Source organism: Haliotis rufescens, unplaced genomic scaffold, assembly GCF_023055435.1.
Source record: "Haliotis rufescens isolate VD_foot unplaced genomic scaffold, xgHalRufe1.0.p SCAF_1, whole genome shotgun sequence".
Taxonomy (NCBI): Eukaryota; Metazoa; Mollusca; class Gastropoda; order Lepetellida; family Haliotidae; genus Haliotis; species Haliotis rufescens.
Genome location: NW_025963779.1, coordinates 64400335 through 64417732, shown reverse-complemented (window position 1 = coordinate 64417732; position 17398 = coordinate 64400335). Strand labels below are relative to the sequence as shown.

The 17398-nt window shown below is 40.5% G+C and overlaps 1 protein-coding gene across 6 annotated transcripts; it reads left to right on the top strand.

Moving 5' to 3' along the window:
* Positions 1 to 1489: 1489 nt before the first annotated feature.
* On the top strand, positions 1490 to 16771 carry LOC124142399 (putative ankyrin repeat protein RF_0381). Of its 6 annotated transcripts, none has more exons than XM_046510851.2 (4): positions 1490 to 1529; positions 12749 to 12828; positions 14114 to 14170; positions 14696 to 16771. In XM_046510851.2, exon 4 carries the CDS (start codon positions 15254 to 15256, stop codon positions 16412 to 16414), a length of 1161 nt encoding a protein of 386 aa, XP_046366807.2. In that variant the 5' UTR covers positions 1490 to 1529; positions 12749 to 12828; positions 14114 to 14170; positions 14696 to 15253; the 3' UTR covers positions 16415 to 16771. The 6 variants fall into 6 exon arrangements, with proteins under 6 accessions (XP_046366807.2, XP_046366806.2, XP_048255507.1 ...); XM_046510850.2 differs by having other exon boundaries at positions 1501 to 1620; XM_048399550.1 differs by having other exon boundaries at positions 1501 to 1620; positions 14696 to 14990.
* The last annotated feature ends 627 nt before the right edge of the window (positions 16772 to 17398 follow it).

Genomic DNA, 17398 nt, shown 5'->3' with positions numbered 1-17398 from the left:
TGCAGCAACTTAAGCCGCTTTGAACAGTATTTCAGTTATATGAGGAAGGCCCGGCGTGATGCCTATCTAAGATGTTTACCGACAAGCGGTTGTATAGTGCAGTCAAACCTAGAAACATAACTAGGGCGAATCTTGAATTCGAACCCACCATCATGTTTCCGACACAAGCTCCTCACAGCGATAGCCCGTTCGCGGAGCTCTCGATACCGAGTGTGTAAGTGAGTGAGTGAGTGAGTGAGTATGGTTTTGCGCCGCTTTTAGCAATATTCCAGCAATATCACGGCGGGGGACACCAGAAATGGGCTTCACACATTGTACCCATGTCGGGAATCAAACCCGGGTCTTCGGCGTGACGAGCGAACGCTTTAACCACAAGGCTACCCGACGTTCCCTCCGAGTGTGTAACGAAGGTGTCACGCGCTGGGAAGGAGCTTGGTTTCCATCACACCCTAGGGACACAACTCTGAACGGCGAATCGCGGCACTTTAGAAGACTGGGTCACGACAGATTCTTAATATGTGCAATTACGTTTAGGACTATACACCCGGCTGTCATACTGAAGCACTATGAATATTGGTAACACGATTGTATAAAGATAACTATCATGTTGTATGTTACTAGGACGAGGTAGGTGTAATAACACCTCTTTCGGCCAACTGGAATAGGCCTACATGTTTGTTTATTTGTTGTGCAACGCCGCACTCAACAATGTTCCAGCTATATGACGGAGGTCTGTAAATAATCGAGTCTGGACCAGACAATCCAGTGATCGATATCATGAGCATCGATCCACGTAATTAGGATACGATGACATGCACCAACCAAGTCAGCGAGCCTGACCACCCGATCCCGTTAGTCGCCTCTTACGACAGGCATAGTCGCCTTTCACGACAACTTGGGTTGCTGAAGGCCTATTCTACCCCGAACCTTCACGGGTCCCAACTGGAATGTCAAATAATTATTTTAAAATTAGATGAAACGTTGATAGTTTTATGAACATTATTGGGCATGTGCGTATGCGTTATATACTGACTTTTTGCGTCTTTCTTTATTACGCTTTCACATGATGGACATTTGAAATAATAAAGCACCCCGGTAAGTTTGACGATTTTCGAACTGTCGAAAAGAAAACTGACTATGAGACAATCCGTAACCCAAGAAGAATATTTCACCATGTCTGAACTGTTTTACCATTATCACCCAAGAAATCATTTTGGGTCAACGGCTTGCTAATGTTCAGATAATATTAAAACACTTCTTTCCTGCGCATTACAGACAGTGCTTAACCGCTGCATTTGGGGTTGCCATAAGTCCAAAACATGTGAGAAGTTGAAAAGGAGCAAGTCAAAAAGAAATAACACATGATTTTATATTTAGAAATGTATAATTAAAAGTTTTTAATAACTATGGTATCAAAAAGTGAGATTTGACCTCGTTAAGATATATAACGAATGCTTCACGTTGATAAGACACACTCGACGCGACTTACCTCCCTTTGACTAGTCACGGAAGTTGTCACCACTGTGTAGGTAAGCCCTTCCTTTTCGCTTTTTCATGTACAGTGGACCAAGCCTGTGACCAAAATGTATCAAGAGGATTATGATTCAAGGACACTGTCAGGTCAATATGCTCAACAGTTCAATCATTGTTGCAGCTTAGCTGTTATCGCCCTCGAAGGTGTTGCCTGAAGCTGTTGTCCCTGTCCGAACGAACGTGTCGATCGTCACTCGGTGGGGCATGTTTACACTCAATGGCTATTGGCCTATATTTAGAGTATTTTGGCGAAATATGGGCATATGACTCACTTGAGTAATCCTTCATCGATACGATCCTGTTGTGTGTACTTGAGTGAGGAGGGGACAGAACATGAACTAGTGGATACAGAGCAAGTTGGGTAAAGATTCAGTGTCAAGTGGATATCACAGGACCTCCTTATTGGTCAGTAAGTAAGATATGAACCCCCTTTTAGTAAGGAGAGAATCTGTGCTTACATGTGGGGGCTACATGTTTTATTCACTGCCCAATACCGAGTTCCTGTGGTCTCTGCTTACATATGGGGGCTACATGTTTTATTCACTGACCAATACCGAGTTCCTGTGGTCTCTGCTTATATATGGGGGCTACACGTTTTATTTACTGATCAATAACGAGTTCCTGTGGTCTCTGCTTACATATGGGGGCTACATGTTTTATTCACTGACCAATACCGAGTTCCTGTGGTCTCTGCTTACATATGGGGGCTACACGTTTTATTTATTGACCAATAACGAGTTCCTGTGGTCTCTGCTTACATATGGGGGCTACATGTTTTATTCACTGACCAATACCGAGTTCCTGTGGTCTCTGCTTATATATGGGGGCTACATGTTTTATTTACTGACAAATAACGAGTTCCCATGGTCTCTGCTTACATATGGGGGCTACATGTTTTATTCACTGACCAATACCGAGATCCTGTGGTCTCTGTTTACATATGGGGGCGACGTGTTCTATTTACTGACCAATAACGAGTTCCTGTGGTCAATGCTTACATATGGGGGCTACATGTTTTATTTACTGACCAATAACGAGTTCATGTGGTCTATGCTTACATATGGGGGCTACACGTTTTATTTATTGACCAATAACGAGTTCCCGTGGTCTCTGCTTACACATGGGGGCTACATGTTTTATTCACTGACCAATAACGAGTTCCTGTGGTCTCTGCTTCCATATGGGGGCTACACGTTTTATTCACTGACCACTAACGAGTTCCTGTGGTCTCTGCTTACATATGGGGGCTACATGTTTTATTCACTGACAAATACCGAGTTCCTGTGGTCTCTGCTTACATATGGGGGCTACATGTTTTTTTCACTGACCAATAACGAGTTCTTGTTGTCTCTGCTTACATATGGGGGCTACGTATTTTATTTACTGACCAATAACAAGTACCTGTGGTCTCTGCTTACATATGGGGCCTACATGTTTTATTTACTGACCAATAACGAGTTCCTGTTGTCTATGCTTCCATATAGGGGCTACATGTTTTATTTACTGACCAATAACGAGTTCCTGTGGCCTCTGCTTCCATATGGGGGCTACACGTTTTATTTTCTGACCAATAACCAGTTCCTGTGGTCTCTGCTTACATATGGGGGCTACGTATTTTATTTACTGACCAATAACGAGTTCCTGTGGTCTCTGCTTACATATGGGGGCCACATGTTCTATTTACTGACCAATAACGAGTTCATGTGGTCTATGCTTACATATGGGGGCTACATGTTTAATTTACTGACCAATAACGAGTTCCCGTGGTCTCTGCATACATATCGGGACTACATGTTTTATTCACTGACCAATACCGAGTTTCTGTGGTCTCTGCTTACATATGGGGCCTACATGTTTTATTCACTGACCAATACCGTGTTCCTGTGGTCTCTGCTCACATATGGGGGCTACATGTTTTATTCACTGACCAATACCGAGTTCCTGTGGTCTCTGCTTATATATGGGGGCTACACGTTTTATTTACTGATCAATAACGAGTTCCTGTGGTCTCTGCTTACATATGGGGGCTACATGTTTTATTCACTGACCAATACCGAGTTCCTGTGGTCTCTGCTTACATATGGGGGCTACACGTTTTATTTATTGACCAATAACGAGTTCCTGTGGTCTCTGCTTACATATGGGGGCTACATGTTTTATTTACTGACAAATAACGAGTTCCCATGGTCTCTGCTTACATATGGGGGCTACATGTTTTATTCACTGACCAATACCGAGTTCCTGTGGTCTCTGTTTACATATGGGGGCGACGTGTTCTATTTACTGACCAATAACGAGTTCCTGTGGTCAATGCTTACATATGGGGGCTACATGTTTTATTTACTGACCAATAACGAGTTCATGTGGTCTATGCTTACATATGGGGGCTACACGTTTTATTTATTGACCAATAACGAGTTCCCGTGGTCTCTGCTTACACATGGGGGCTACATGTTTTATTCACTGACCAATAACGAGTTCCTGTGGTCTCTGCTTCCATATGGGGGCTACACGTTTTATTCACTGACCACTAACGAGTTCCTGTGGTCTCTGCTTACATATGGGGGCTACATGTTTTATTCACTGACAAATACCGAGTTCCTGTGGTCTCTGCTTACATATGGGGGCTACATGTTTTTTTCACTGACCAATAACGAGTTCTTGTTGTCTCTGCTTACATATGGGGGCTACGTATTTTATTTACTGACCAATAACAAGTACCTGTGGTCTCTGCTTACATATGGGGCCTACATGTTTTATTTACTGACCAATAACGAGTTCCTGTTGTCTATGCTTCCATATAGGGGCTACATGTTTTATTTACTGACCAATAACGAGTTCCTGTGGCCTCTGCTTCCATATGGGGGCTACACGTTTTATTTTCTGACCAATAACCAGTTCCTGTGGTCTCTGCTTACATATGGGGGCTACGTATTTTATTTACTGACCAATAACGAGTTCCTGTGGTCTCTGCTTACATATGGGGGCCACATGTTCTATTTACTGACCAATAACGAGTTCATGTGGTCTATGCTTACATATGGGGGCTACATGTTTAATTTACTGACCAATAACGAGTTCCCGTGGTCTCTGCATACATATCGGGACTACATGTTTTATTCACTGACCAATACCGAGTTTCTGTGGTCTCTGCTTACATATGGGGCCTACATGTTTTATTCACTGACCAATACCGTGTTCCTGTGGTCTCTGCTCACATATGGGGGCCACGTATTTTATTTACTGACCAATAACGAGTTCCTGTGGTCTCTGCTTACATATGGGGCCTACATGTTATATTTACTGACCAATGACGAGTTCCTGTGGTCTGTACTTACATATAGGGGCGTTATATTTTACTGAGTTCCTGAGATCTCTACTTACATATTGAGGGTAAATGTTTTATTTACTGACCAATAACGAGTTCCTGTGGTCTATGCTTACATATGGGGGCTACATGTTATATATACTGACCAACAACGAGTTCCTGTGGTCTCTACTTACATATAGGGGCTACGCGTTATATTTACTGTGTTCCTGAGATCAGATATCAGTTCGCTGTAGAGAGTTCGTTATATACGTACATTTTAAATGATATTATATTGGAGATAATGCGGGGATTTTTTAACAGTTCGTTGTATCCGTTTGTTCGCTATATCCGTGATCGTTATATCCGTGTTCTACTATATTTGTACTGAGAAATATGGAGTGCGTGGCTCACATTCTGAATAAATCTATATTGAAGTCGCCTCTTACGACCATGCAGCATTGATCTCGGGTGTCATCTTTACATCTTTCATCATATGTATAAGTCCAGTTTCCAACCTTGACGAATTAGGCTGGAATTATGAAGTAATAGTTTAGTTGGACAAACGAGTTTATGCATAGACAAAATCGCGTAACGAAATCGACATCCGGTTCGTAATTTCTTTTATTACAAGATAGATTTTGATTATAGATCACATCGTCTTGACAGGGCGCCGCCATTTTGTTTGACGCAAATGCAAATGATATGAGAGGTGGAATCTGATTGGTCAATAGGAGGGGCATAGAAGGGACATAACTCGTAATAGCCACTGGTGCACTACGATCGAGCTGGACTTTTATAGTCAGTTAACTCCCTATCCTCGGGTAGATGCTAAATCTTATGCAGATGAAAAATAATTCTCGTATTTTACCTGAGCATAATCGTTGCAACTTGCTCTTACTCTGAAGTATGGTTAAAAGCAAAATGTGTCAGTAATCATACACATATATACGATCCATATGAAGGTGGCTGCATAGAAAGGTGTGGCACCAAGGGGCTACAGAGTACTCATGGGAGAAAACGCCTCGAATAATTTGGCTTTTTGAGAATAAACAGTTCCTGTCAGATTGAACTAGATACAAATTGCTGGATGAAGTGGAATGTATTGATAACTGAAGCCAATCAAGCATGCAATGCTTAATTTAAGGGAGACCACCCACCAGTAGGATACGAGGCCACAATTCGATACTGATTCTCGTAACTCTTCGAAAGTCATATTTTTAGTTAAAGACGTTAGTGAACAATTTCGATCCATTTGCTGAGTTGTCAATTAAAATGCACACATTACTCCAGGGAAATATGGACTTTTTAAAAACTATTAACTGTGATTCTCAAAAGAAATCATCTTGGTAAAATCGATCTGGCTTACGGAAAGGCTTGAAAAGACATTCAATGACTTGAGTTCCCTCGGCTCTTTAATTAAATCTGTCCGAAGGAGACGTAAAATATATCCATATTAACTACCATGACCGGTCACATCATACATCACGCATTTGAACTCCATTAGAAATGTGTGTTTATGTCTCGTGGAAGTGGTCTAGGAATGGTGATGCGAGTGCGACTCAATTTGACCTTTTTCACACTTTCGCCATCTTGGATCGAAAACGAGGCTTGGAGAGCATAGCTCCATGCAGTGAGAGTCGCATCAGCTCATAGGGAACAGGCAGCATGTTGTGCATTTCACTGATGGACATTTCAAACAAACCAAAAATGGTATCCTCTGTATCTAATACAGAAGATATTTCACATTTAATCATGAGGTCCAACTAAAATATGCCTGTAATACACTGGAATTAGCATTTTGCTGTCAGGATCCCGGAAGTGAATCGAAAGGTGCATTTCGAGATACGTATTTTAGAAATAGATTGTTTTATCATAACCTCGTCGGCATATAGGTACAATGTGACAGTACATTCAATGAGAGAAGTTTTGTATCGTAAATAAACCGCATAACATGAAACACGTCAGTGTACTTTTGCAAAATTGCTCAGTCAATGTGTGGCTTGGCGAACTCTAGATCAAGATTGAGATCATGTTTATTTCACGTTTCATAGTGGTGTTTGCTGCACAACGCACTGTCGTTTTGCCATGAGTCCAGTTGACAAAAGACACTTTTTCTGCTATGATTTTCATTTTAACATATTACAATGTTAATAATGAAAATAATTCGTGTGTCAAAATAAACATTCAGAAGGCGCGATAACTCTATTCAGTGTGTACAATGACAGATGATACTTTACTTGTTCTTCAAAAATCACTTACTTAACCGATTATTGCCGATTGAGATTGCACCGGGCACGACAAAAGTAGTAATGTGTGAACTGTTTAAAATAAGTTAAAAGGAAAGTAAAAATTGATAAATATAAATAATGCATGAAATTGAAGAAATATAAGAATTGATACAACTACCAACTTATTGAACACCCTCACCTAATCCCGTATGATGATAGGTAATTGTATATCAAAAGGAAGCTACTAATACATTTATTCTGAATAGTTTGAAAATGTCTTGATCAGATATGAGTACAGATAAAATAACAAAAGATAAAAAGGAATCAACTTCAATTGGTAATCAAGCCAAGATAAAATATATGTATCGGTACAAATTATGTTGATAGAACAATCTGGATTTCTCATATTTAACAAAGAAAAACAAACCAAAATTTTCATATCTTTATTTCTCACAATATAAGTTTTCAAAACTTAACATGGACTGGGTGTCTTTGTCAGTCAAAAGCACCTAATTAAATTCCAGGAGAAAATAATTTTCTTGCTTGTAAACAAATGGTACAATGTGCTTTTTAAGTGTCCAATAAATATTGGCCATGTTGATTTGTGAGTGAATAAGGCTTTTCACTTCCTCGTCCTATTTAAGTGAAATGTGACAGGAAGCACATTTGTTGATTGAATGAATATGGCTTTCCACTTCCTCGTCCTTTGACAGGACGCACATTGTAACCATTGTGTTACTGTCAGCAGAAAGCTCCTCCGGTTTTCACTATGGTTTTCTGAGTAACGTCGTGAAGATCACAAAGAAATATAAGACTTGAATTTATTTTGTCAAATGCAATGTTTATCTCTTCATGTGGTTTACTAAAGTTGATATCTTGACTTGAAAATATTAACTTTGTCAGATCACAAGATGAAATATTATTAAACATATTTTATTGTCCAAAAAGACAAAGGGCAGCACTTATTGCCGCCTTCTCCCTATATACAGTTATACATAATATTGCATAATGAAAATGAACAATTTACAGTTGAAGCTTCACATTGTGCGCAATATATATACAGTGCTCATATGAAGGATATGTACAATGTGCTGGAAAGTGAAGACAGTGTGCATCTCATACATATCCTTATATTATACATTTTAGTGTTGAATATAGATTTAACAATATTAATGATTAACCGTTTGGAAACAATAATATGCTAGCTACTGAATCTGTTAATCGTTTCTATAAATTTGTGTACAGACAAGAATATTTTTGTATTTAGGAAAACAAGTTTGGATCACCAAAAAGAATACTATGTAGAGTTTTTTGTCCTCCAAGATTATCGATAGCTGTCAGTAATGTCTCCCTAAAATCATCATATAAGGTACATTCGAAAAAGAAATGGAATGAATTTTCACAAGGAGCATGCTATACAAGGAGCATGAGATAAGTTTTATGCTATCATCGTTATTTGAAAAGGAAAACAAATTTCTTCTATGTATTTATATTGTTTTATTTTTTCTCGTTTTGATTGAATTATAAAAAAATATCAAAATGATCACACCACTTGACTTGATTGAAATAAACTAAAGTTCTAAAGATAGTTAACAATAGTAAAATATTACATCATAACAATATAATTATTGCAAAATGACACAGTAAGCACAACTATAATCTTATATATAAATTGATATGATTAATAATCAATAATACATTGCAATTGCTTGCACAAAAGAAATCTTTTTGTTTTAAAAGTTTCAAAACATGTTTGTGGACATAAAACCAGATGGGTTTCACAATTAAACAAAGGGAATAAATGAGTTATGATTGCAATACGCATGGGAATTAAAAATAATTCTTTTTATACTTTAAAATTTTAGTAATGTCAATATCAATTTATGCATTGAAATATTTGAATACAAACTGTTAAAGAGTTATCTGTTTCTGTAAATTATATAAAGATCACATGTAGATTGAACATTTACTGGCCATTAATTAGTTGGGTTTTTGTTCATTTCATGACATGATTAAATTGGTACAGTAAAGCAAATATCATTTTGGTAGAAATATTAATTGTTACCAAAATTGCAGATCAAACTGTACCTTACTTTAAATATTTACACACCCTTTATGTAATAATTCAGTTGAAATAATACACCTCATGCTATCTAATCTGTCAACATTGACAATCAGAATAACAACTGTTCATAATCACAACAGCACAAGAAGATCTAGAGGTCTAATATTTTATTGGAATGCATTTGAGTCCATTACAATTAACATCAAATACGCAACTGATGCAAACTTCTGATTTGTTACGATTGTAAATTCTCAGTAGGTTACAATTTGATACATTATATCAACATATCAATTTAGTTAGTTTCTGACATATATCTAGATATGGTCAAAAGGTCAATATTTCGACTTCAAATACAACCCGCAAAGTTATTTAAACTCACAATAAATAGTTTTGCTTAATGGTGTGTAAACAATGAATTATTCTTTACAAGATTTCAGTAGCATTTGTATTAAGTCTGTTCAGCTACTATAAACTGCACTTGGAGTTACCAGGTGGTCATGGATATTTTAAATTGAAATCACAACACAACGGCCAGACTCAAATTTATGTCGGTAAGGAGACCAAATAACAGTAGAATAGTTTGTCAATAAGAATAATGTTCAATACTTACGATAAATGTACCGGGATGGTTAAATTGTCACAGTTTGTCCCGATTGCGTGCCTTGTTGACATCTCCATGTGTTTCATGTGCTATCCAGCCTTCAACTTCTGCTCTCCAAGCCTTGCTTTCAAACCGGAAGTAGCGAAGTGTGTCTCTTAATATTTATGCGTGACCCTGGGGTCAAACTCCAACATTCCATAAGGGGTATGACGTCATATTTTGTTGACCATTGTCGTATGACGTCGTGTATTGTTCATGACGTCACAGATTGAACTGCGGGTGCGTTGCAAAGCGCCAATCGCTTGTAAGCGATGTACAGCGATTCGCCTCACAACAGTGCGCTAACTTATAGCCGCTTGCAAGCGAAACAATCGCTGGCTGAGGTCGCTTCGTTGTCAAACCAAAATGGCGGCTGACTTTGACAGCGGAAGAAGAAATTCTTGACTGGATCAACGAGGAAATGAGCAAAGGCAGCTGACACCCCATCATCCTCAGTCTGCTCCACATTTTCAAAGTAGTCATAAATTTCATCAGCTCGTCATCGAGCCTCTTCTATTATGATCTTCATAACGTCAAGGCAACCAAGCGGTAGTTGCGCCGCCATTTTGGAAGAGTGCGCAAGCGCTTCCAACTGTTGCAGACCTCGGGATGAGCGATAAATTTGCTTTCTCTTAGCGATTCGTGGCTTGCAACGCCTATTGTTAAGATGGCGTCATGTAATCAATTTGTGACGTCATAAACAATGGAAGACATGTCGCATTTTCCCGACGATGAAGCGTTGTGGCGTATTATGGAGTCAACTGCCCAATCAGCATTGAGAATCGCTAAACTGAACATCTGAAAATATTGGACAGTTATTACACGATCATTCTACCATTATGGGTGAACAAGGTACGAATTAAGCTGACACACCGTGATATAACTGGAATTTTGTTCAAGGCGGCATTAAACCCAACTCACCCACTCACTCACTCACTCACTCCGTGGGTAATAAAGAGCAACGTGCTCGGGACGCACACCGATATTACACGAGTCGGGGACAGATAATTCCATATAACTTCTCACATTTCGTTGCTTATTCTCCAAATGAAACATAGTTGGATGAAATATAGAATCCAGACAACTTTGCAGTTTTTGCACATATGCACTTCAGCCATTCTAAAAAAATGATTGGTCAGTTATAGCAAAAGGTCGTAATACAGCATCCGGGTACCCTGGGTCAGAGCCGAGAGGCCATGCGGCTGCACGCTTGATACATGACGATGTATGCCACCAAACAACAGGATTACTTCAGAGAAGAATTTGTAACCGTCGTCATATACATGTAGCTGGAATATTGCTGAGTGCGGCGTTAAACAACAAATAAACGAAACAAAAAAGTGAGGAATGTTTAGGTTTGAACGTCCATCCATGTTTTTTTCTTGAAACGATTATGGTTATGTGCAGATTGACCGACTCTAAACTCGGCATTGCCAATTTTCTGTTTCCCGAATACATGCATGTTGTTAGCCCCGGCGTTACGTACACCATTAATTTATCTCGAGACCGGTAACCATAATTTAGCTTTGGTCTTTGATTATTTTCTGAGGAATGTGTTGCATTTGTAAATGCTATATACATACAACTGACTGGATGTTTTTGTCAATACATCGACGTCACGTGTGACCCGTTGATCACAGACATCGCTACTTGCTATGCAGAGTTATATCCCTTAGGTCTGCCAGGATAATTGATCGAGAGTTCGAGTCCCATATTCACGTGGCCTCCGGTATGATCGATGGATTTTTAATTCCGTGGTCGGTGTCAGTACTGAAACCCTGCTCGGGACGCCATTAAGCCCAACTCACTCATTTCCGTACAACGCCATAGTTCCTTCCCCATTAGAATATTTCAGAAATAGCAATACAATTTCAGATGCAGCGTTATAGCAGTATCCATTCAGTCAAAAGCATCCTCAAGTACAGATACGTCACGTGACCCCTTATATGCACTTGTAGCAAGGGTTATTTTGGCTGAGAAGGAATATGCGAGAAAGTCCCAATTGGCATCAAACCGAAAAGATAATTTTCCATTGCATATTATTTTCACATTGCCATGCTGTGCACTCATTGCAATCGCTACTGGTATTCATATATGGTAGGTGCAGTTCTGTTATTGATTGTTGAAATAGCTTGTGCAACTCAAGCGTATAACGAAATCATAGCAAACAAATATCATGTCCTAAACGTGTGATGTTCTATTGATTGCTTCTCGCCGAAGGTGCTTACCATATGATTTAGATCAATTAGATTATCAAGATAGTAACCCAGTGTTTTCTCACACTGAAGTTGTTGTGATGAGAGGATCTCTACCCCTCGGGACTTGGCTTAGAATATGCCCCAGCATTCAACTGCAAGTCTTGATAGCCGGATAAACTGGAAACCAGTGGGAATGCCAGGTTAGAATTGTTTCCTTGTAGTGTGCTAGTATTGTTTTACGCCGCGTTTAGCACCAACAATAATCACGACGGGGGCACCAGAAATGGGCTTCACACATTGTAGCTCTATGAGGAATCGTGTCTACTGCGCGACGAGCGAACACTTTAATCGCTAGGCTACCCCACCACCCCTGGTTCCTTGTTACCTATGCAGAGTTGCGTCCCTTGGGCACGCTAGCAACCTATGGTTGTGAGTTCGAATCCCGGTTTGCCCCGATTATGTTTCTAGGTTTGTCAGCACCATACCCCTGCTCGTAGGTTTCACCGAAGTGGTAAATGTCTAAGACCTGCATCACTTGGGGCTTTCCTCCCACATTAAGCTGACACGCCGTGATATGACTGGAATACTGTTAAAAGCGGCGTTAAACACAACTCACCCACTCATTTACTGTTACCTATGCTACATGGTCGTATACATGAGTGGCGACTTTATGGATCGGGTGGTCAGGCTCGGTGACTTTGTAGATCGTTGCTCGCTCATGCCTCTATTAAGGCGGATCACGGAATTTATAAAACATTTTTTTGCTTTCCACAGGGCGGCCGAGCGAGCTGCATGGACTTCAGATGAAGATAGCAGATAAATACAACGTACACGAAATCACACGCAGGCTCCAGGTACCCAGTATTCTGCTCAGTAGTTATGATCGGGAGTATGGGTGATCCGGCCCAGCACCTGTGCTACAGTTGCACCCCTTTGTCATTCCAGGATCCGGTGATTGTGGCTTCGAATCTAAGTTATGGTCCTTTGTTTGGGCTTAAGGTCTACGACCTGCTTCAGTTTGGACACTTCTTTGACATTAAGCCAGCACGGTAACGTCGGTCTATTTGAAGTTAACTTTCTGGATAATTCAATGTAATAAAGCAGATCATTTTTAACACATTCATGATGATATTCATCTATTCAGGGTTGTATTCCGATCACCCAGAATCACTGATCTACTGGTGGAATCACTGATCTACTGGTGGAATCACTGATCTACTGGTGGAATCACTGGTCTACTGGTGGAATCACTGATCTACTGGTGGAATCACTGGTCTACTGGTGGAATCACTGATCTACTGGTGGAATCACTGGTCTACTGGTGGAATCACTGATCTACTGGTGGAATCACTGATCTACTGGTGGAATCACCGATCTACTGGTGGAATCACTGATCTACTGGTGGAATCACTGATCTACTGGTGGAATCACTGATCTACTGGTGGAATCAGTGTCCTATGTGGCGACATGCCACACGTTCCACACAACTGTGGTTTGGCCACGCGAGGTTTAGATGCCCAAGACACCGTAATTCGCTTTGCCGAGTAGCTACCGTCAGTCGTACCAGAATCCAATGGTCAATTATGATCGTTAGTTTATCAGCATATCTCGAATATCCTTCTCCAGTATCATATTATGTTCACCAGGATGACGGCAGTCAGCAGTTTTCCAGCTATCTGACAGCGGCCATGGGGTCCGACCATTTGTGTGTGTGTGTGTGTGTGTGTGTGTGTGTGTGTGTGTGTGTGTGTGTGTGATAGATAGAGGGGGGGGGGATTCTTGAAAAAAGGTTATGGTGCTTCAGACTGTTAAATTTGGTTTATACAACACCAAGAGTGGTGGGGTAGCCTAGTGGTTAAAGCGTTCGCTTGTCACACCGAAGCCCTGGGTTTGCTTCCCAACATGGGTACAATGTATGAAGACCATTTACCCCGCCGTCATATTGCTGGAATATTGCTAAAAGCGGAGTAAGACCATACTAACTCACTCACTCTATTACGACAGGCCAAAAGCCCAAGCGGCATGACTAAACTGTGACTAACACCTGAACCATCACATTAAGTTCCTCTACCTAAAATGCCGACGTGGCACTAGCCAGACAATACAGCGAAAGTAATGTTTGAGTCAATCCTGTTTCAGCTGGACGGACCTGAGTTGAGTAACCTGAGGGACAGGTCGGATATGACAAAATACCAGGTAGGCTAAATATAATGTTTGTTTATTTGTTTGTTGTTTAACGTCGCCCTCGGCAATATTCCAGCTATATGGCGGAGGTCTGTAAATAATCGAGTCTGGACCAGACAATCCAGTGATTGACACCATGAGCATCGATCCACGCACTTTGGATACGATGACATGCATCAGCCAAGTCAGCGAGCCTGACCACCCGATCCCGTTAGTCGCCTCTTACGACAAGCATAGTCGCCTTTTACAGCAAGCATGGGTTGCTGAAGACCTAGTCTACCCCGTATCTTCAGTGGTCTAAATCTAATGTGTAATAGTTTGAAAATAAATGATCTTATATAATTCAAACTCACACTCACCACCCACCATTGCAGGTAAATTAGTTAAATCATGTTTAACCATCTATTTGGAGTGGGACTGAGTTTAGCCATATCAATAACTCATGGAATCACATTTTACTTACCCGGTGACAGGTCGGGTAGGTTGTAGGATGCTATGCTACGTACATGCACTAGCAAACACTTCTCTCTGTTTCAGTACTCCTTTGAACTAGAACGCCGTGTTCTGCAGAGAATCGACGTAAACAACTTGATGCAGTCGGCATCGTAGGGCAGCTTACAGAGGAATAGACTACCCAGATCTGTGACCAGGAACGCCTTTCATGTTACGTTGGCTCTTTAGCACAAACAAAATAATCTCATCTGTTGCATGTTATTTTGTGTACAAGGCAATGCTATCATTATGATGTTTACGTTCCCTTCCTGTTACGGTTCAGCTTTCTATCCCGTGCTGTATATAGGTCTGTAGATTCTGAAGAATTTGTCTGCATTTATTTCTGTCTATTTAGCTTTTTTCTTTTGTGTGTGTGTGATATGGTACCTGTTGGACTGCATAATTCATCGACGTATCTCCATCAATGCCCCATAAGACCATAATACCATTCATTGTTATGGTTTTGGAAACCTTGATCCTTAACCAAAATCTGTCGGCATCACTCCTATGGTCAACTGTCTTGCCCAACTACAGTACAGCCATGGTTTATTGTACTGATTGACTCAGACTGATTACACTGATAAGTGCTTAAACATCCTTTCTATGACCATGATGAGGAAACGGATGAATCACAGTAACATTCACGACCTATTCTACTCTTTGATCCACGGGGGATTATCTGTCTTGGATAGTTTTGTCAGAAATGGCGGCTCACTAAAGATCAATGGTCCAAACCGGAAGTCTCTCCTGATTGGATGCATTGAAGAGGATCAACAACGTATGTTCTATAGGTGTCTTCAGTTAGGTGTGGATGTTTCAGCAGCTGATGAATTTGGAAAAACTGCATTACACTGGGCGTGTGTGGAGGGGAAGCTTGAGTTTGTGAAGGCCCTGCTTGCGCGTGGAGCAAATGTAGATCAGAACGACAAGGAGTTGAAAACATGTCTGATGCTAGCCGCGAAGAACGATCATTATGAAATCGTAGAACAACTTTGTAGATCAGGTTGTAATGTCAATGTCAAAGATGAAGATGGCGTTTCTGCTTTACATTTTGCTTCTCAAATGATGCAGACAGAGACTGTGAAATTGTTACTGCAGTATGGTGCTGATAGTTCAGTCAAAACTGACCGGGCAGAGTCCCCAATAACTTTCTGTCTGGCCAACAAAGACATTAAGACTGTTCAGATTCTCCTCGAATCAAATGCGAGCTTTGCTGAAGGCGAAACATTTTCTCGAGATCTACTAAACGCTGTGGACAGAAATTATACAGATGCAGTACAGTTACTCCTTTCTTCTGGTGTAGATCCGTGTCCAGACAACGTATGCAATTCCTTTAAGACAATAATAGTATCAAATTTCACATGGCCAATACTACGTAGTGCTCTTATGTCAGAATACGGCTACCTTACATCTTCCGGTACTGAAAACAAACTGGTGCGACACATAGTCAGTAATCACATGTTTGAGAAAGGATCACAAATTTTGGAACTAGCATTTTTGTATGGCCTACAGATCACCAGCTCGGGGAACATGTGGGTTTGTTCAAAGGGTTTATCTACATGTATTTGTAGGACGTATGTGTCAACGATCAAGGACGAGAAAGGATACCAAATGCTCAGCTTGAAGATGCTGTGTAGAACCAGGATCAGATGTGGTTTGGGTCTGGGTGTGGTTCGGAAGGTGAAGACGCTACCTCTGCCCAGTAGGCTCCAGCGATACTTGTGTTTCTCTAGAGAATATTGCCTTGATAAGCCACTGCTATAATGGTCAACACCGATGCAATCGTAATAGGACCAAGGGCACAATATGGGAAGCCCCTTTATAGTGTGCCCCGCTGTGATATTGCTGGAATATTGCTGAAAGTGTCGTAAATCCATACTCACTCTCTCTAGTCGCTACGTTAATTAGCTTATCAGTAACCAGGCATGAGGCAGTATGATGGTCGCGGGATGTATGATTTTGGAGAGTATATATTTGATATCTGTATATGTAAATAATAGAAAACGTTATTGTTGTTTGTAATAAGCTTCGAAAACCGCAATTACATTGATATGCGAATTGGTTAAATTGGAACATGGGTATATATATTTTTCTAAATAAATAAATAATATATGACTGAAAGATGGAGTTATATTTTTCAGTTCCCTGCACAAGATGGAATCCCTACGCCTTCCACGTTGCAGTACAAATTGCTTAAGTGTCAACCTACCCGCACATGTAGGTTACCAGTCGTATTCTTTCAACAATGCACACTAATAATCAGCATAGATTTACAGATATCCAACAGTAAGAAGAGTTTTCTGACCCGCAGCCCACATAGAAAGTATTCATTCAATCTTGCTTTAGAAAAACAAAATCACTCCAGTGTTCCTGGTTTTAATTTGGCGGATCAATAATTACACGAGAATCGATGACCACTTAGTAATCAGGTGTGACGTTTTTGTACGCACCGTGCAGGTACGTACGTTGCCAAACTCTGTTGATGAAGGTTTTAAATCTTCTTTTTTCCCAACCGCTTTGCCTTTGTCAGGGTAGACCCCAAACAAACACGTTGGATGTTCAGTGTTTAACGCTGCACTCTACAATATTCCACATTGGGATAATCTACCAATAACGGGATCGGGTGGTCAGGCTCGCTGACTTGGTTGATGCATGTCATCGTCTCATGATATCAATCACTGGATTGTCTGGTCCAGACTCGATTCTTTACAGACCGCCGTCAAAACGGCATCACAAAGATAAGTATGG